General features: G+C 40.5%; 1 protein-coding gene across 1 annotated transcript in view; it reads left to right on the forward strand.

The window, feature by feature from the left end:
- The first annotated feature begins 4190 nt into the window (after window positions 1–4190).
- ubr4 (ubiquitin protein ligase E3 component n-recognin 4) overlaps window positions 4191–21261 on the forward strand; it is a 75559-nt gene continuing 58488 nt past the window's right edge. Inside the window, exons 1-14 of the mRNA XM_051949010.1 lie at window positions 4191–4332; window positions 7897–7994; window positions 8118–8221; window positions 8455–8584; window positions 8767–8912; window positions 9123–9222; window positions 11937–12078; window positions 12261–12385; window positions 13325–13449; window positions 13773–13832; window positions 14000–14190; window positions 14504–14603; window positions 15433–15570; window positions 15742–15859. Coding sequence (XP_051804970.1) covers window positions 4208–4332; window positions 7897–7994; window positions 8118–8221; window positions 8455–8584; window positions 8767–8912; window positions 9123–9222; window positions 11937–12078; window positions 12261–12385; window positions 13325–13449; window positions 13773–13832; window positions 14000–14190; window positions 14504–14603; window positions 15433–15570; window positions 15742–15859 — 1702 coding nt within the window. The 5' untranslated portion in view covers window positions 4191–4207. The remainder of the gene's footprint in view (window positions 4333–7896; window positions 7995–8117; window positions 8222–8454; window positions 8585–8766; window positions 8913–9122; window positions 9223–11936; window positions 12079–12260; window positions 12386–13324; window positions 13450–13772; window positions 13833–13999; window positions 14191–14503; window positions 14604–15432; window positions 15571–15741; window positions 15860–21261) is intronic.

Genomic DNA, 21261 nt, shown 5'->3' on the forward strand with positions numbered 1-21261 from the left:
TGTTAGTGAACAGATAATTTTTGAAGCTGATGTGTTGGGAGCTGCAAAGATGAGAACAATCTAAGGGGAAATGGCAATAGCTAGACTACTGGGTCAAAAATTGTAGATTTTGTGGGATATTCTTAGTATGCAGTAGATAGTACCACTAAACTGGGATGGGAAAATGATCACCTAAGGCTCATTGATGAATGTGTGGAACATAGAGGAGCTTCTGTTGTACAAACTGACGAAAAGTTTAATGCTGGCTATGATGGAGAGGTATTTGTGTCTCTATAGAAATGTGTTGACTCCTATAAACCACTAAGGTGCATACAGTGGGCACATCAGCACACATGAGGCAATGGAGCAGATGAATCACATTTTCTTTCAAATCATCTGGGTGGTCAGATGTATGTGTTGTGTGTCCTTTAGAAGGAGACAGGAGATTGACATATGGGATCAGTGTGGCATCCTGTGATATGTTGTGCTGGGAAACTTTGAGCAACATGTGGATGCCACTCTGACATGACTTGCCAATGTAATTACTGTTGTAAGTCATGTAGACGGGTTAATATATATCTGAGTGACTTTTGAAGTCCATGGGATGTATCTCACAATCATTTTTTATGTTCATTGTAAGTGGTTGTATTTATATAGCGCTTTTATCCAAAGCACTTACATGGTACGTCACATTCACCCATTCACACGCTGACGGCAGAAGCTGCCATGCAAGGTGCTAACCACGACCCACCAGGAGCAGTTAGGGGTTCAGCGTCTTGCTCAGGGACACCTAGACATGAGCTCAACGGGCCAACCTTCCAGTTACAAGACGGCCACTCTACCTACTGAGCTATGCCGCCCCATGTTCATTGTTCATTGTTCATCTTTACAAATTCCATAATTATTTATTATGGCAAAAATCAGTTTTTAATAAAAAGGACTGGATATTAGTAAACTGACAGCTAAATAACTGAATTTAATAACAAACACCTTCTAATTAGCTGAACAATAATTAAATGAGCTCATTGAAAAGTAGTTTTGATTGTGTTCTTTTTATTAGGTTCAGATGATTATGAGAGGTAATTGTTTTATGGAAATATATCAAATTTTCAAAGGAAAATAAATTCTATCACTTTCAACTAAGTTACCATTACAAAAAATACAATATCTTTATAAATAACTTAATTTTAATTTTCTGTCAATTGCATATATAATATTTTAGAAGATTTTTTCTGTAAAAATGCCATGTGGTGTTTGGTTATAGGTGGCTGGGTTGATTTTAGACCTGAAAACAGCACAAATGTCAACTATGATACAAGAAGTCCCACAATCATATATTGACCCAGATGCCTTCATTGCAGTGGCTTCTTTCAGCTACATGAATTTGTACACTCTTTCTTCAGGAATGTTTAGAGGAACAATGACAAAGATCATGAAGTATCTGTGGGATGTGCTGGAAATTAAGTTTGATCCATAGAGGTTGTACCTTACAGGATCTGTTCTCTGAAACACAGGAGACTTGCAGAGTTCATACCTTGATGGTGAGTGTTAGAAGAATTATGTTTAGATTACTTATAGTACTTATGTTAGAAGAAATATATTTAGGATACTTAGAATAGAATACTTGCTTTTAGATTATCATTAAGTGATTGTGAAATGTATGTGCCTTTTGAACCATGACTTTGTATGTATTTTCAACCATGATTCTATGTGTACTTTGTACTCTGTGGCAGAAACATGTAGACACAGTACATACTGACAGGTGACTAGAACTCAAGGCCTTCTAGATAACAAGGCAAGAAGATGTGAATACCACATGTCTGCCTCTGAAGGTCTTTATGTTAATGTTTTACTGCTTGTGAAGAAGGTTTTTCCCATTGTCATCTTGTGCTGAGTCGTGGTATGACACTCTATGTTACATTCCTGTCTGAAGCAAATAAAAAGACGTAGAGGTGACGCAGGCTCTTTGGAGTTGGGTGGCTGATGCTTTAGTGTTTACAGCCTGTCTCTCTCCTTGTGGCAAGTAAAATAGAAGAGCTTGAGTACTGTCTGTTCTTCCTTGTGTTTTTCAGGTTTTAAACACAACAGTCAGAAGTAGTTTAGCTGTGTGAAGAGGACTCAACTCGACTCGACTGGACTCCTTCTGAAATCAGAATGAAACTCGCCTAATAAGCAGCTACAATATGTAAACCTCATAACTAACCTTTGTTAGTTCCTCCTCACACTGCTAAACTACTTCTGACTGTTGTGTTTAAAACACCTCTTTTTTTGAAAGTATTGTTTTTTGGCCTTTTTTTGGCTTTATTAGATAGGTGCAGTGTAGAGAGATTGACAGGAAATGAGGGAGAAGAGTGAGGGGAAGACATGCAGCAAATGGGAATCAAACCCGGGCCGCTGCGTCAGAGACCAGCCCCTATACATGGTTGGCCCGCTTAATCTGTTGAGCTATACGGGCAGATTACGGGTCATTTTTGAGAACAAACTCCTCCTAGGGGCTTACTCTTAGAGACTTCAAATTCCGCCGTATATACAAAACAGCATAATGATCAAAAGTTATTAAAAGTTCCCGCGTAAGCCAAAGGGTGTGGCCATGGCGACCTCCAGAATTTTGATGCTTCGCCATGAAATATCAACAGCTGTGTAACTATCCTCTGCATGCTCCAGTCTCCTTCAAACTTTACATGTGTGATCAGAGCCCAGTTTAGAAGACATCCATTGACCAATATACAGTCAGAGTGACAGCGCCACCTGTTGGATAAACAGGAAATGCTGTACAACTAGCCTGTACATACTCCAATCTACCTGAAATTTTACGTGTGATCAGAGTCCAATGCTGATCACTACCATAGGCTAATATATATTCTTGATCGCAGTGCCACCTTGTGGATGGACAGAAAGTGCTTTATAATTAGCCTGTACATGCTCCAAACTGTCTGAAACTTTACACGTCTGATCAGAGTCCGGTCCTGATGACATCCATAGACCAATATGAAGTCACAGTCATAGCACCACCTAGTGAATGGACAGGAAGTGCTGCATGTCTAACCTGTACATGCTCCAGTCTGCCTGAAACTTTACACGTGTGATCACAGCCCAACTGTCATCACATTCATTAGCTGAAATATACTCTCAATCACAGTGCCACCTGGTGGACGTGCTTGGATTCACCGACCAGCAAGAGTGCGAGGACCCATCCAACGCTGCTTGCAGCTTTAATTGTTATTTTTGTTGTTGTATGTATGCTGCTAAATGCTATCTATCTATCTATCTATCTATCTATCTATCTATCTATCTATCTATCTATCTATCTATCTATCTATCTGCAAGACATGTTTACTATATTTATTTTATTTTCAAAAATGGGACAGTTCGTAATAATGTACATTTCCACGTAAATACAACAGATTCTAGCCAGCTAATTTCCATCTCCAGTCCCACTGGCAGATCAAAAATAAAGAAATTACAAATAACATAATGCCATAACTGAACAAAGATATCAAAAAACAAGGACAAGCAACAAACAATAACAGAAAGCAAGCTATCAAGCAGTAATAAATTAACATTTCAGAATCAAAATCAGAATCATAATCAATTTTTATTGTCATTGCACACTTTCATATAAAATGAAATTTGTTTTCGAGCTGCCAATGGCAAAATGATTATATTGCAAATATTTCTTTGTTGCTATTGCACATATCCCTCTATCATTATTGCACATTGCTATACTACACTAACCCATCTGTCACTATAACGTTAAACTCCACTACATATATACCTCTGACACTATTACACGTAATTGTATTGCACATTTCTTTTAATCACTATTGCACATATCCCTAATAACCCTATACATATCACTTTAACACTATTGCACATATCTCATTATCTCTATTGCTCATGACCCTTAAACACTATTACACATGATTGTATTGCACATTTCTCATTATCACTATTGCTCATGATAACATTGCATGCACTGTTAATTTATGTGAATATTAATAATATTTTTATTTAATAAAAATACAAAATAACGCTTTATTTTCAAGTTAGCGTTGGGAGATCAAAAAATAGACTGGGATGACTTATTTTGAAATATTATTCTTCAGTATAAAGTAATATTTTGATGCAATACTGGCTTTTGGACTGTTATCAGATTGTGAACGCCCCCCATGATTTACTTTCACAGTTGCTTCCTCCGGTAGCTAGTTTTTTTCTATGGGATTTCAAGATGGCGTCGAGCGGAGGAGATGGGGAGCACGAATGGACAGCGGCAGTTCGGCCGCTTTTATCAGCTTCGTACACCGCTTTTGAAACGAAAGAGCTACCTCAGCTTATTGGGTCTATCATCAACAGGTGACCGGTTATATGTCAATAACCTACGGGGCTTATAATTGCTGAAATACTGTCCGTGTCCACCCAGGATTAGCTGACTGGCTCACTTGCTAACTTAGCTTGGTTAGTTAAGTTCGATGGGAAACGTTACCCGCTCGGCTAACGTTAGCGGCTAGCAAGCTACTTAAGCTTAACTTGCACTAGCACCGAGTCCGTTGCTAACGGTAGCTAACTTACTCAAAATGCTATTTAGCGAGCGCTTGCCTGGTAACTTATAAACAGTTTGAAACAAAGCACGACTTGTGGCCGATGAAGGCCAATCTCGAACGTGAAGTTGTTGCTGTGCGAACGTTAGTTGGCGTCGCATTGTTACGTTTAGGAAATTTGCTTCATCATTAGCTAGCTAACACAAACATTAGCCAGCGAGCTAACCAACCGGGCCTTCCAACCGGAGGGGCTAACGTAACGTTGATATGGCCCAGCCAGAGTAATAGACGACTACGTCAGCTGACTTAACTTGGCTAAATATGCTTTGACTTTTCAAATGCATTTTAGTATAGGTATGACAACAGATAATTCACATATAAACTGATCGGTAAAGGTAGCTAGCTCGTTAAACATTGTCAGCTGTATGCTTGTGGTTGGGCTGAAAGTAGGCGGGGACCCTATTTCTCGACTGCTTCTTGATCAGGTGATTGTGGGTCGCTGTTAACGTATTGTCAGTAAAATCCAAACCTTGTATTTAAGCTTGAGAGTTAAGCTGTTGTGGTGAAATCCGAGATGGATACACTAAACTGCAAAGAGGCTGAAACGATGAGAACTTGTTATCGGAGAAGAGTGTCACAGCCAGGCATGATTATTTTGGTGTCTCGCCAATATTTTTCTCTTGAAAGTCGGTATATATGCTAATTTCGCTTTGTAACAACCATTGCATGTATATCCACTGAGAGACTGTCTAGCAAATAGCAGAGGCCAGGTTGTCACTTGACACTGGTGTAGGGTGGTGATTGCTCTGCGCATTCAAGTGCAAAGCTTCCTGCTATATTTATAGGTTTCATTTTCCTCAGAAACAATGCAACCTGCAAAGTGGAGCAACACTGCTACAATCACTGATCGTGTCGTTTTTGCAGCTGATGTTTGACTATTGTGATGTTGTCTGTTATCTTCATATGTAGTCGAAACCTTGGAGCAAATGTTTGTGGTCCTTTTCAGGTGACTAACATCGACAAACCTGTTTATCACAGAGCCCCAAGTGTTTATGTAGAGAGCGTTAAAGATTCAAAACACGCCGAAAGCTAAATTCTTCTTGTGTCGTCACAAATTTACACAACATATCAGCTGCCAATATCCATCGCCAGAGTTTGAGAACATTGAGGGTAGCAAAGTTAAGTTCTCAAAGAGTGTTATTTTTTAAATGATTTGGACATGGTTTATCTGCCTGGATTTTATTATGTGTTCACTCTTGACTTCATTCTGCTAGACTGCCCACATGCAGAATGTCCTTATTGCTGCAGCTTTGTTGTCAAGTATTTTTTTTTCCATTTATAGATTGCACTTAGTTGTGTTATTTTGTCTAAAAAAAACTGACACACTTCCTGCCAAATGTTTTGAAGGAATAAAGTTGAACTGAGGTCACAATTTATGTTTGAAGAAAGAAAAAGAACTTCCTGGGAAATACACCAGAAATGCTAATTCATTCTCTGAAGCCACGTTTGATAACTATTCAGATGCTCACTCATTAGCATACACTGTCAATTTTTTATCCTGCAGTTTCTGACACTGTAAACACAGGAGTTGAAATATGCTGTAAGAGTAGTTTGACTTATATTTTCTGTTTTTACAGATGTTGATATTTACAATTATAAAGTTTAGTTGTCAGATTTAGGTATGCTGACTCTTTAGGAGAATATTTCGGTGTTATATCATCTGGGAAATGTAATTCTGTCATGATAAATACTGTTTTAGTAAATTTTTTTTCCATTGGACTTTTAATTGTTGAGGAAGAATCTTGAGGTATCATATCTGTTTGATTTTAGAGACTTGGCTATCACATAGTTACATGAAGACGAACTAATTTATATCACAAACAGCATGCCAGTAATACTCTAAGGTCTTTTCATCATTTGAAGCGTAATTGTTTTTGGCAGCTGTCCATTTCCTTCACCATGCCATTGTGCATATTTTTATGGTCAGGACAATAAAGGCAGCAAATAACCCAATCAACAGTACTTGGTAGACCCTCCAGAAAAACGCGGACAAAAATCCTTGATTATGCGGGCTACAATCCTTGATTATGCGGGCTAAAATCCTTAATTATGCGAATGAATATGCGGGGTTTTTATGCCATTTTATGCTGGGAAATTGCGGAAAGTTGCAAAGTATGTGAATAGTTGTGAAATATGCAAAAATATGTGCGATTCGCCTGCCGTCTGGACGAGGAGGGATGTGTCCTCTAATCAGACACTGGGACTGCTGTGGGGTTACTGGACTGACAGCCTGTGCTTTGGGGGGGGGGGAGCTCACAGCAGCACCTGCTGCTTGTTGAGGACAGTAACTGCAGAATGATCCGAGTTTTCCTGTCAGTCTCCAAAACGGCAGAAAAAGTCGCTAAATTTGTGGCTAGTCGCTTTTGACAAAAAAAGTCACTAGGAGCTTTGAAAAGTTGCTAGATTTAGCGAGAAAGTCGCTAAGTTAGCAACACTGGCGCCGCGCTCTACATCAGCTCGTGCTTCTAGTGTGTGTGTGAATGAACTGATGACGTCAGGCCGGGCGTCACATAAAAACTGACAACTCCATTTATATCGGTTATAGTTTTCTCATTTTATGCGGAAATTGTGAAATCAAGCGGGACCCGCATATTTCTCTTTTTTTTCGTGGAAATGTGAGTTTCTTGCGGGAATTATGCGCTGTTTTGCGGGGATTATGCGGCCTTTTGGGAAATAATTGACCCCTGCATAATCAGCGGCATTTTGGTGATTAATGCAGGAATTCATGCGATCGCATAATCGCATTTTTCTGGAGGGTCTAACTTGGGATCTTTTTTTGGGGAGATGTAGGAGTGTGGAATGTGTTTGCAAAATTTTAGAAAGTTTTAAATGTGTTTGCATTGCAGATCATAGATTCTTGCTACCGTATATTGTCATGGTACATCACATTGGGCTGGTTCTGTGGTGTCATTTGAGCAGATTAATGTTTTGGAAGCTGCAGAAAAGTTGTCTAGTATGCAAAGGAAAGTAAACATCATGTTCAGCTAATTTCAAAAGCCTGAAAAAACAAGATTTAGATGCAGTGTTTGAAAGGGATGCAGCAATCAAGCACAAAGTATGCCTGTTCTTTGATAAGTGACCCTCATTTTTCAAAATCCATTAGTAGATTTGTAGTTAAAAAATGTGGTTTGAATAATGTCTCATGTCCAGTCATGGTTAGTCAGCTGGAACAGGTTTTTGACAATATATTTCTGCTGTAGATTTTATTCAGAAGGATTATAACTCTATCCTCTCTTTTCTGAAAAGAAAATTACAACGAACATGTTTGAAAATGTATATTCGACATTATTTAATGTCATATTCCTCTTGTCATTTGCAGTGAATCAGACATTCTCCACCATGACAAACAGTATGAGCCTTTCTACTCATCATTCGTGGCGCTCTCTGCACATTACATCACCACAGTATGTGGACAAAGTATGTATCTGTCATTTTCTCTTCGGTATAATAGATGTTTGACTACTGACTCAGTCAAAGCATTTGGATGAAAGAGTTTGTGTTTCTTCTGGCCTGAAAAATATATTTGTCCTGTTTCTCTAGTACCGAGAAATCAGTTGCTGTCGGTTGCCGCAGCGTGCAAAGTATTGATTGAATTCTCGTTGCTGCGCCTGGAGAACCCAGATGAAGCATGTGCAGTATCACAGGTGAGTGAAACAACCTGCAGTGAGGAGAACGTAATGCCATCCGACTACATTCAGAGGAACATTTTAGTTTGATTCAATTGTTTTAAATTTGGTGTGTTGTCTTTTTCTTTCTAAATTATTGTCGACTATTTTTTGCTTTTTCTACTTTTGTGTCTGTTTTATATTTGAAAGGGAATTATTTGCTGTATAGACTCAGTGCTTCAGTTGAGTAATGCTGTTAATATTTTTTCCAGAAACACCTGATTCTTCTTATAAAAGGACTTTGCACTGGCTGCAGCAGACTAGATCGCACAGAAATCATTACTTTCACTGCTATGATGAAGTCTGCCAAGTTGCCTCAAACCGTGAAGACCCTTTCAGATGGTGAGTATCTCTTAAGAGATGGAGTAAATCAGCGCTTCACTATTGGTGACACAACACTCCCGGTAGTAGGAAGAGAGATACCTGAGGGATTAACAGAAAAATCCCTTAGGTTTTCTTACAAAACAAGGAGTTTTCAAAGCTTTGGTATGTGACTGAGACATTTGGTGTGTTTCCTTTAATAGTGGAAGATCAGAAGGAGTTGCCCAGTGCTGTGAACCCAGAGCTTCGACAAAAAGAAGTACAAATGAACTTCTTTAATCAGCTGACTTCAGTTTTTAACCCTGACCTTACCACCATCTTGGCCTCCCCATCAGCAGCACACATGCAGGCAAGTGCTCCAGACCCATCTGCCCCCTCCAGTCCTGACACAACAGCTGAAGTTTACCACAGCAGCTTGTTCATGTTTCTTGTCATGGCTTTTTACACTGAATATAAAAAAAAACTGTACACCTGTAATTTATTGTACAGTTGCTCTGTCACTGCATTGTTTGTATCCATCATTTCAGTTTGTAAAAAGTTCAACTCTTTCCACTTTTAGGCTGAGAGTGATTGCGATGACCAAACCACAGATCAAGCTGTTCAGGCCAAAATGAAAAATGCCTTTGTCTCTCAGAATGTGTCAAGCTTACAGGAACTTGGTGAGTAGTTGCTGCTCTTCTGCTGGAGGTTGTTGGTTTGTAAATACTAGTTTATGTTTATCTTGATTTAGAAGTTTTATTCCACTTTGTGCTGAACGATGTCCAAAATTATGTCTTTGGCAAAGTCTAATATGTTGGAAAGCCAGCATTAATTAATTAATATGCATAAAGAAGTTGCCTTTCAATTTGCATGTAGCAGAAAAACTATATTGGCAAATACTGAGGCTGCACAGACTTTGTGATAGTTTTATTTTTCTGCAATATATACTGAGATCTGAAAAAAGTACAGGACTGTTCACCAGATGACCTTTGAAACAATTAGTCATTCTGGATTCATTTGGGTGATTCTGTAGGGGATGGGTTTCTGCATAGAAAACTAGACGAGCCCCCAGTAGAGGGCAGAACCCCGCCCATGCATGATACTCTGTATCAATTTTGATCATCCTACGTATATCCCTTCCTACTTGATCTGCTGACCTCTAACTCCACAACTGACCAGGGGACCTTAGACTGATCTTCAGTGCCAAGTTTGATTATCCTGACTCCAGCACTTGCAGAGATATCTGACCGGACATACCCACCCACCCACATACATACTTACCCAACCAGATACCGAAGCGAATGCAGTAACCCCGCTGACGTACGTCAGGCGTGGTTAATAATGAAATAAAATAAACACGCTCCTCTTAAAACATCCCCCGCCTTATATACAGTGCCTCTAAGTGCAAGAAAAAATAATATATACTGGACGATACACCTACAAAATGATACATCTTCACTACAATAAAAACAATCAGGTCAAGGCCATACACCAAAAAAGGCAGATCTACATTATGCACAGGTGGTGTGGGTGCAATGTGCATGAAATCCTTCAGGTAGTTTCTGACATATGCTCCAGAAACGGAATCAAAAAATATTTGAAGTTCCTCACTATGACGTTGGAAATCAGGTCAAGGTCATACACCCCAAAAGGCACATCTATACTATATAGAGATGGCCTGGGTGCAATATGAATGAAATCCCTCAAGTAGTTTCTGAGATATGCTCCGGAAACGTAATACGGACGGACATACGTACGGACTGACGTGCCCACGCCAATATCCCCCTCCGTGCCTACGGCCAACGGGGGATATAAAAACAGTCAGGTCAAGGTCATACACACCAAAAGGCACATCTACATTACCAACAGGCTTAGTGTGCGCAATATGACTGATATCCCTCAAGTAGTTTGTGAGATATGATCCGGAAACCAAAAAATATTTGGAGTGCCTCACTATGACCTTGAAAGTCAAGTCAAGGTCATGCATCCCAAAAGGCACATCTATACTATATAGAGATGGCCTGGGTGCAATATGAATGAAATCCCTCAAGTAGTTTCTGAGATATGATCCGGAAACCAAAAAATATTTGGAGTGCCTCACTATGACCTTGAAAGTCAAGTCAAGGTCATGCATCCCAAAAGGCACATCTATACTATATAGAGATGGCCTGGGTGCAATATGACTGATATCCCTCAAGTAGTTTGTGAGATATGATCCGGAAACCAAAAAATATTTGGAGTGCCTCACTATGACCTTGAAAGTCAAGTCAAGGTCATGCATCCCAGAAGGCACATCTATACTATATAGAGATGGCCTGGGTGCGATATGACTGATATCCCTCAAGTAGTTTGTGAGATATGATCCGGAAACCAAAAAATATTTGGAGTGCCTCACTATGACCTTGAAAGTCAAGTCAAGGTCATGCATCCCAAAAGGCACATCTATACTATATAGAGATGGCCTGGGTGCAATATGACTGATATCCCTCAAGTAGTTTGTGAGATATGATCCGGAAACCAAAAAATATTTGGAGTGCCTCAGTATGACCTTGAAAGTCAAGTCAAGGTCATGCATCCCAAAAGGCACATCTATACTATATAGAGATGGTCTGGGTGCGATATGACTGATATCCCTCAAGTAGTTTGTGAGATATGATCCGGAAACCAAAAAATATTGGGAGTGCCTCACTATGACCTTGAAAGTCAAGTCAAGGTCATGCATCCCAAAAGGCACATCTATACTATATAGAGATGGCCTGGGTGCGATATGAATGAAATCCCTCAAGTAGTTTCTGAGATATGATCCGGAAACCAAAAAATATTTGGAGTGCCTCAGTATGACCTTGAAAATCAAGTCAAGGTCATACACCTCAAGTAGTTTCAGACATATGCTCTGGAAACGAAATGCGGACATACGGACGGACATACGGACGGACGTGCCCACGCCAATACCCCCTCCGTGCCTAAGGCCGGCGGGGGATAAAAAGCTGATAAAAGTTCCGTTTTCTTGTATTGCCTTATATCACAATTTATTTCCCAAAAACAAAATATTGCAATGTCTGTTTTTAACCACAGGATGATCAAAATTGATACAGAGTGTCATGCATGGGCGTGGTTCTGCCCTCTACTGGGGGCTCGTCTAGTTTTCTATGTTGTGCAGCCCTATTTTCTACACATCAGCTCAGAGGTTTTCCAATCATCGTCACAATTTAATCAAATTTAAATGTAATCTATTTTCTTGTGTTAAAATATGCACGATAGAATTTTAGACCTGTGTAAACTGTGAAGACCTTAATTTCCCTAAAGACTGTAATTTCACTTGGCAAGTTGTGCACTTTTCTTTTTAGTCACTTCGTACTGAAATAATGGTGAGTATATTGTGGACTCTTTCCAGGTGGGTCTGAGAAGTTGCTACGAGTGTGCCTCAACCTGCCCTACTTTCTACGCTACATCAACCGATTCCAGGATGCTGTATCAGCCAACTCTTTCTTTATCATGCCTGCAACAGTGGCTGATGCCACTGCTGTCCGCAATGGGTACTTTGTTTTGAGTACTCGGTTAACATATCAAATGTCAGAGTATAGTGTATTACATATTTTGTAATTTTGAAATGGCAATGTGGTCTTTCTGTGCTTGTGTGGTTGATGACGAGCCTTTAGCGTCTGATTTTCTCTTTCAAACCTTCAGCTGATGTTCTCTACTTGAAATCTGTTTTTAGATTCCATTCACTGGTGATAGACGTGACCATGGCTTTGGACACACTTTCCTTGCCTGTACTTGAGCCCTTGACACCAGGGAGACTACTGGACATGACGGTGCTGGCCTTGAGCTGTCTCTACGCTGGTATGTGGCGACTGTCCGCCCCCTCTTTAATCAATACCTGAATACGCTGATGCAGGGGTGTCAAACTCACCCTAGTTCAGGGGCCACGTTCAGTCCAGTTTGATCTGAAGAGGGCCAGTTGAAATCACAGCATAATAACCTATGAATAGCCACAACTGCACATTTCTGCTTTGTTTTAGTGCAAAAAAGTACATTCTGAAAATGTCCACGTTTAATGAACAATTTTTTTTACAAAACATTATGAACAACCTGACATTTATGGTGTCAGTTACAGGTATCTGGAACTGAACAATACTTTATGATCAAAACACCAAAAATCAGGCCAAAAAAAGACAAAAAAAACCCCAACAAAAACAAGACCAAATATTACAAAATGAAACGTATGACACAAAACAAAAAAAAGTTACAAATCGACCAAAAAATGGACACAAATGAGACAAAAAAATGACAAAAAAGGAGCAAATCAGAAAAGAATAGACGAAAAACACAGGCAAGACAAAAGGGAAACACAAAATGGCAAAAACGACACAAAATATCAAATAGCACAAAATGACAAAAAAAGGACAAAAACACAAGCAAGACATAAAGGAAACCAGGGACGACAAAAACGAAACAAAACAGCAAAAAAGACAAAAACATGACAAAATATTACAAAAATGAGACACACAATGGCAAAAGAACAATGAGCAATCTGGTATTTTACTTTCTGATCCAAACAACTTGTCATGGTCTAGAAATGATTTTCAATTTATAGATTGACTAATTTACCATTTGCAGTTAATGTCTTCTCTGTAGTTTTTACACTTTGAGGGCCGGATTGGACCCTCTGGAGGACCACTTTTGGCCCAGGGGTCTCTTGTTGGACACCCCTGCACTAATGTCATGCTCATTGTCTGCATAGTGTTACATATAAATTCATGTATATTTGTGCCTGTTTAGGTGTGAGCGTGGCCACCTGCATGGCCATTCTGCAGGTAGGTAGCGGCTTGCAGCTTCGCTCTGCCTCCACTGGGACTAAAGAAGAGGACTATGAAAACGATGCTGCCACAATTGTCCAGAAATGTGTAAGTATTATGAGTACAGTATTTTGAGTATATTTGTATTAAGTACTGCTTAGAGATTTTAGGGACTAAAAAGGAGATTTCCAGATTTCTATATATTGTTTAACTTCTTGCAAAGTACAGAAAATAGAACAACATATAATTGATGTGATCCCTCTTAAAATAGCACCAATTCTCCTTGGTATACTAAGTTTGTTTCGAGCGATTTGTGTCACACTTCGACACATCTTTGTTTTTTTTACAATTTGGAATTTGGCTAACACTGGTTCGATAAAGATAATGTGCATTTAAAATGAGGACAAATACAAAGTTTGTGTTCTCAACAGCTGGAGATCTACGAAATGATCGGACAAGCCATCAGCAACTCTCGCAGAGCAGGAGGAGAGGTGAGCAGCAGGTCTTATTTGCAAGCTAGAACAGTACAAGAATTGTTCTGAATTAGCGTGTACGTACTTTCTTGGTATGCGTCACTTTACTTGTTCTTTATATGTTTTTATGTTCAAGTTAAGAGCTGTGTCAGTGGAAAAAAAACATGTGCTCTTGTGCGCTGCAGCATTATCAGAACTTCCAGCTGCTTGGAGCCTGGTGCCTCTTGAACAGCCTGTACCTGATTCTGAACCTGAGCCCGACTGCCCTGGCAGATAAAGGGAAAGAGAAGGATCCCCTGGCCGCCCTGCGTGTCCGGGACATTGCTGCTCGCACCAAGGACGGCGCGGGATCGCCTAAACTTGGTCCTGGCAAAGGGTAATTTTAAATTATGAATAGGAAAAGAACACATACGATGCTTCTTGTGGTACTGCAGCTCAGTTTGGTCTTTCAGTAAGTTAATTTGTGGGCAGTGGTTGCTGCAATGAAATCTTTGAAGTGTCGACATTTTGCCTTAGTACGCCACAAGACGGGTCTGTATTTAAAAGTGTGACTTTTCTGGGAGAAAAAAAGCAAATTTATAAGTTTATTTGGAGAAAGCATAAACTACATACTTCCACAGGACAGAAAAGATCTCATGCATTTAAAGTGATTCATGTGCATTCATTACATTCGTCTCGTTTTTCCCAAGACACCAAGGGTTTGGAGTTTTGTCCGTTATCCTGGCCAACCACGCCATCAAGCTTCTGACTTCACTTTTCCAGGATCTCCAAGTGGAAGCTCTGCACCGGGTTAGTGACGCAGCAGACAAATACGTCTGCTTTCTGTTGCATATTAAAGAAAATTATCATACAATATGGGTTTTACAGTAAAAAGCTATAATCCTGTAATGCTGGAGCGCGATCAGGGGCTTAAGACTTCACTCCCTCGTGCAGATTATGTACATAAAGCCTCTATTGGAAACATAACATTAAATGTCAGTGTTACTAAAATCCTGTTGTTTGAAGAACTGAAACACTTGCTGTGCTTTAGTTAGATTTACTCAACTTATTTTTACACTATATGATGGTTATTTAATTCAACAACCATTCAAAACTGCTAAAAATACCACAAATTCTTTCACAGGTTAACAAATGAATTACAAAACTAGCCCATGTATTTGATAAACCTCTCCTATCGACAGAAATTGCCCAATTTCCCCCCCCCCCCAAGCCTTTATAAATCCAAAACTTTCAGCAAAAATAGAAGAGCTTTGTCTTCATTTGTCCTGGTGTTATTGTTAGCATTTGTTAGCAAGAGTGGCTAACTGGCAGGAAGTGAAATCAAGGATAATTTGGCTTGAAAATTTTTTCGACTTGTCATTGTACTCTGCAAAAATGAAACAGCCGTAAGAACAGTGACTAAATGGACTCAGTTATAAATTCTTCACCGTCAGGAAACCAGATACAGTCATTCAGTTTAGAGGTAGAAGTCTAGTCCTGCCAAATGTTTTCCTGTTTATTTGGCTATGTGCATTTGTTTACCAATGGAAGTGTTGATCATGAGGTCCTCAGCTTTTGTATGATATCGTGTTACTGAAAAAACGTATTTCTTCGTTCCATTCTCTCCTTCGACCTGCAGGGTTGGGCGAGTGATGGACCGCCAGCTGAGCTCAACATCATGGCGCAGAGCACTTCCATCCAGAGGGTCCAGAGACTCATCGACTCGGTGCCCCTGACCAACCTACTCTTCACCCTTCTCTCCACTTCATACAAAAAGGTGCAGCCGCTAGTATTTATGAACATGTACATACAAGACGAAACTGATACCGCCGGATGGAACAAACGCATTTGAAGTGTTGCTGCTGTGTTTGTCCTCCACATATATTCCTCAGTGTGATTAAAGGACCGAGCAGAGCAATTGAGAACTTCTCGTTTGTGCTTCCACCAGGCTTGCGTTCTCCAGCGCCAGAGGAAGGGCTCCGTCAGCAGTGACGCCAGCGCTTCCACAGACTCCAACACCTACTATGAAGATGATTTCAGCAGCACAGAGGAGGACAGCAGCCAAGGTACTTCATCTTTCTGGATTCTATCAACTACATCAGCACTTCAGAAAGCCTCCTTAGTCTTCTTTGCTAGAGTAGACACCCACGTATTAGTTTGGAAAACAAGAAGAAATCATTCCACTGGCTGCTGTCTGGGGACAATTTGGACTTAAATCCAGATATAAGGAGCAGTGCACATAATGTTCTGCCAGTCAGATTGAGATTAAAGTGTGAAGCTCTAGTCCTCCAACTGTAGATGTAATGAAGACACTTTTAACTGCTCGTCTTTTAATGAGCACATTGATCATCAGCCAGCTTTGTGTCATGCCTTCAAGGTATGCCTCAGATTTTTCTCCATGACAGTGTGGATGTCACGTTTGTGTTTGATCTCTGAGATAGTGTCAGTGCTGAGCCGTATCAGTGACGCAGTGAGAAAGTTCTGCTGTCAGTGGATCAGTCAGTTAGGGCATGGCAGCAGTGAGAAGGGTAAATGCATACATGAGCACACAGTGATGTCATTGAAATTTTTGTCCCTTCGTCACACGATCACAGTGTAGTTGACAGTGTCTACTATTTCAGCAGAGAGAAGACAGGAGAAGACAAGTGCAGCTTGTGTCTCAGGTCAGCAGATTTCTGTCCTCAGGTCAAAGATTTGGTGTCCACTTCACTGTCCTAGAATCATTTCTGTTACTGTATGTCTCACAATTTAGGCTCTCAGCTGTGACCCTAAAAGCCGAGAAAATCACGGAGCCAGAGATGAAGAGGCTTTGACAGAACAGCTAGTTTCAAAATTGCTTTGTGTTGCAATTGATATGAACAGAATTTTAATATGTCAAAGAGGTTCATCTGTGGCTCGTTGTGGTTCAAAGGATAATACCAGTGGTGTTGACATGTGGGTTATTATTCTTATTATTAGAAGTATTAAAGCCTTTAATTAGACCTGGCTCATTCATATTAGCATTTACACTAACCAGCAGTTTTTGTCCAGTTAGCATTTGCCAGCTGGACCAAAACTCTTGGTTGTTTTACAGTTGTTTGTCCAGGCTCTGCCCCTGCCCTGTGAGTAGTTTTTAAAAAAATCATGCCAAATAAAACAGCTTCTGGCAGAAGGGTTAGCAGGGCGTGTTAAGGTAATAGGTTAGCATTTAAAACACAAACTGCAAGTCATGTAACGCAGACTTGTAGTGTTAAGCTTCAAGTTCAATTTAAAGCTTTTTTCTTTTTCTTGAAACTGTAGGAAAGTTCTAAAACCCATGTCAAAGCAGTGGTAGAATTCTTGAATCCAGTAAAATCAAATTGTGCTTAATGGGCTTAATCACGCAATGCTATGTCTTGCTGTCACCTGAAAAGTTTTGATTTTTGTATGTTGCATGCAAATGTGAATATCAACTTACTGTGATATTCTTTAAAACATGAAAGTTGTGTCTAAATAATCTCACTGTAGAAAAGTGGTGATCGCCCACCAGGTTAGGTGTGAATGTCTTGTTTCGTGTTGGTGTTGTGGCAGTCACAGGGGCCTCAGGGAAACAAATCCTGGCTACGTTTCTTGAATGCTAACATGTTGGGGAAGGAGCCAGAGCTAACGTGGGCGGTCGAGTCGTACAAAGTAGATCTAATCCAAATCTACGTGCAGAACTGGCTCTGGAACTAAAACCCCAGACAGGGGCAACTCGGTCTTTTCTAGTTTGGGTTGTTTAGGGTAAAAGATGTTGATCTGGTGTGGAGACCGACCAGCGAGGAGCCAACTGATCGGGTGAATGCTGCTTTGCTGCTGTTTTTCCTGGAGAAGAAGAAGGTTCCATCCATGCAACTTTGGCACCTATTGTATTTATCTCAAATTATTCGATTTGAGAGGGCTCTTGATTCTATAGTTCTCTTGACAACCTCACTGCACATGTGGAGAGTTATAGGAAAATCCAGATGGGTTAACTGGAAGCAGTGGCTTGCCTGATATGAAGCTGAGTGGGACTTTGTATATCTCTTTAGACGAAAAACACAGTGTGAGCATCAGGTGGTGGCAGAACCATGACGGTGGAGATGGCTTTGCCATGGAATCAGATCTGCTGACGTATGTCTCTCACTGAGGAGAGAAGCAGAGCTGTCAGCTGAGTCGGATCGGATAAAGAGTGAGGATGTCACAGAGACTCTGTAAAGTCAAACTTGTTCTCAGGGTGAACTTAGAACGTCTGGCAGACACCCCTGTCAATCTGGCCTTTTAAACCTACACTCCTGAACGTTCCTTTTGTGTCCCACTGAAGCCTGGGGATTCGTTGTGGGAATCTTTGGGCACCTCAGGATTCAACAACAATTACGATTCGATTATAAAATGCTTATTGATGCATCTTTAACGCTTTAAATCTCACAGGAGTGGCACCGCTCCCATTTTACAAATATTATAAGATTAAAGTTTTTTAAAAATATTTATTATAATTCATATTTTACATTTTTGTTGTCTAATATTTTGTTCATGTTCAACTCCATTTCCTAATGTAGCTAAATCCTGAAAAATCCCAGTCATTTTTTTTGTTTTTTCCACTTTAAACTATTGTTACTGTCTAAACACATAGTATGTCAGATATTGCCACATATTGAAAGCTTAGCTTGTTCTGAAAAAAGTGTAAAAGCAATCACTCATTGTGTGTTTTCTGACTCTTTTACAGCACAAATTAAAAAAATCCAGATGACCTGTTTGACCCTTGGGTGTTAAACGGTTAATTTATGTATACTGATGCACTTTTTCACAGCACATTTTATTTTGTCACACTGAATAAACATTCATCACTTGTAGTTTTTAAAAACAGTTCATTTGTATTCAGAAACGAGTTGAATTCATTTCTATTATATTTTATTAAACGAATGGAAATGCGTGCAAACTGGAAAGTTATAAAATTTGTTGAAAAACAATCAGTTTAATCATGGACAAAAAAAAAACTAACAATAAATGGCTGCCGTCGACGTTGTAGAAGCTGAAGTGTTTCCACCAGGCGTGAACTAACCGTAGGGCTGAGTACCGAACTTCGGTTCTTTAATGGCACCGACCGAAATGTTTCGGTAGTAATGAGTATCGAAATAAGCCTCGTCTTTCGGTTCCATGTTCCGGTACTTATCACGTGATTATGATAAAGCAAACCTGTGATTGGCTGTAACATTACACGTGATTGCGGCAAGCCAGAAAAAAACATGCTGCCCATTCACAGACAGGTTTCACGTTAGGTACATTGAATTTACTGCAGTTGTGTAGCGTGTCGTCGAAGCAAGAGTACCTGGCTGCAGCAGGAGGTCCCTCTCCGTCGAAGTGGGAAAAGATGCCTCTGAGGTCTGAAACGTGGCTCTACTTTTGTAAAATCGACGCCAATAGTGCGCGGTGCAGTATATGCCAAAGCGGGTGGTAAACTCCATCTAAGGCTAAAATACCGGCACGAGACCGATAGTCGGCAAGTACCTTAAGGGAAAGTTGAAAAGGACTTTGAAGAGAGAGTTCAAGAGGGCGTGAAACCGTTAAGAGGTAAACGGGTGGGGTCCGCGCAGTCCGCCCGGGTCATTCAACTTGGCGGGTCAGGGGCGGCCGCTCGGTGCTGGAGTATCGTCTCGCGGGACATCTCGCCGGGTACGGGCCGTCCCCCGCCGGGCGCATTTCCTCCGCGGCGGTGCGCCACGACCGGCTCCGGGTCGGCCAGGAAGGGTCCGGGGGCAAAGGTGGCTCAGTATGTACTGAACTGTACATTGCTTGCAAAAGTTCTTTTGCACTGGAAATCACTGGAAAATTAAACTCAAGATGTGAAAAGTAATGTGTAATGCAATTTTCATTCTGTTAGAGTATATATTGTAAAACTGGTATCGAAAAAAGTATCGTTTAGGAACCGGTATCGAAGTGAAGGTATTGGTACCAGTATCGAAACTTTTAGATTGATACCCAGCCCTAACTAACCGTGACGTCACCCGTTGGTTTCAACGCCAAGAAAATCAAGCCCGGATTTTGCTACTTCCTGGTCGCGGTTTTGGATTTTTTGGAGCCAGAGACGTAAAAAGCGTCATCAAACAGGCTGGACCGGAGAGCAACTAGGGGCAGGACCAGTCTATGGGCGGATGGGCGGGCCAGACTGAGAGCTGAAGACTCTCTTATCCCACCCACATTTTACCGCAGAGGCTTCTGTTGCTGTCAATCATTCCAGACCAGACAGACCAGACTGTCAATCAAGTATAGCCACGCCCCCTGGCTCCTCCAACTTTAACGATTTATTTAAAATTCAGCATTGATTTATTTTAAGATCGACCACCCGATCTCTCATTTTGACCGTGAAAACTAACGGGAAAAAAATCCTGAGCTGTAGAACATCAGTCTATCAAATTTGATTTTTTCCGGTGATGAATTGGGGTCTATGGAGAAAAAGCTTTTTGGAGGCAACCCTAGCGGACGGCGTGATATTGCAAGTTTTTGACATTTCCGGGTTGGCTTCATTTTTGGTGCCAGATGCTACGTCCATCTTTATATACAGTCTATGGTTTCCACACGTCTGCTTTTAAATTAGAAGGAGCTGTTCGTATCTCACGGCGAGGTGGGAGGAGGTCAGCCATGTTTGTTTTTCCTCTGTGTGTGTCAGCGTGTTCGCTTCAGGTGTACGTCCCAACGTGTCCCAGAGACGACGCGTTCCGCATTATTTAGAACCTTCTGTATTGCTTTAACAGACTTAAATAATCGAAATTTGGATGTTTGTGCATCCATTCCGATTCTTCCACGTCAGAATCGCGATTCATCGAAGAATTGGAAATTTCCCCCATCCCTACTGGGGATGTAGAACTAATATTCCAGTGCTGGAGACATTTGTCTTGACCCATCACGGGAGACGAGCAGTGAAGGTGAAGGAGGAGTTAAATGTTAGCTTTGCATTCAAAGTGGTATCTGCATTCTGTACTCATTACATACACCCCCTGTCAAAAGTTTTGAGACGGGTTCTAATTTATTTGAATGAGAAAGTGTCTCAAAACTTTTGACAGGGGGTGTATGTGCTGTTTTTTCCCCAGACCTTATCAGGTTTACATTAACGGGTGTCAAAATTTAATGGTAGAAGTGTTGTTTTTTTGGTTCAGAGCAAATAAAGTGATTGATTATCTTGTATAGGTGGTTAATCAACCTTGTTCTAATTTACCAAAATACGATTTAATCCAGTTCTTGAGAACACCGATAGCTTGCAAATTTGAAACACTAATATTTGATCCTAATTTAAAATGTCTACTTGTTCTAGCTGATGCATGCTGCTGGTGCATACGAACCCAACGCCTGTGAAATGTTGATTGTAACACGATGCTTTCTGCCATGTAATAATGCAGCAGTGATGTGTTTTCAGGTCAGCAGGTAGATTTCATGGGGCAATAATGAGACATTTGTGTTGCATCGAGTGTGAATCTGATCCCAGCATTGTTTGTCA

This window comes from Acanthochromis polyacanthus, chromosome 6 (assembly GCF_021347895.1).
Source record: "Acanthochromis polyacanthus isolate Apoly-LR-REF ecotype Palm Island chromosome 6, KAUST_Apoly_ChrSc, whole genome shotgun sequence".
In the NCBI taxonomy this organism is placed as follows: domain Eukaryota; kingdom Metazoa; phylum Chordata; class Actinopteri; family Pomacentridae; genus Acanthochromis; species Acanthochromis polyacanthus.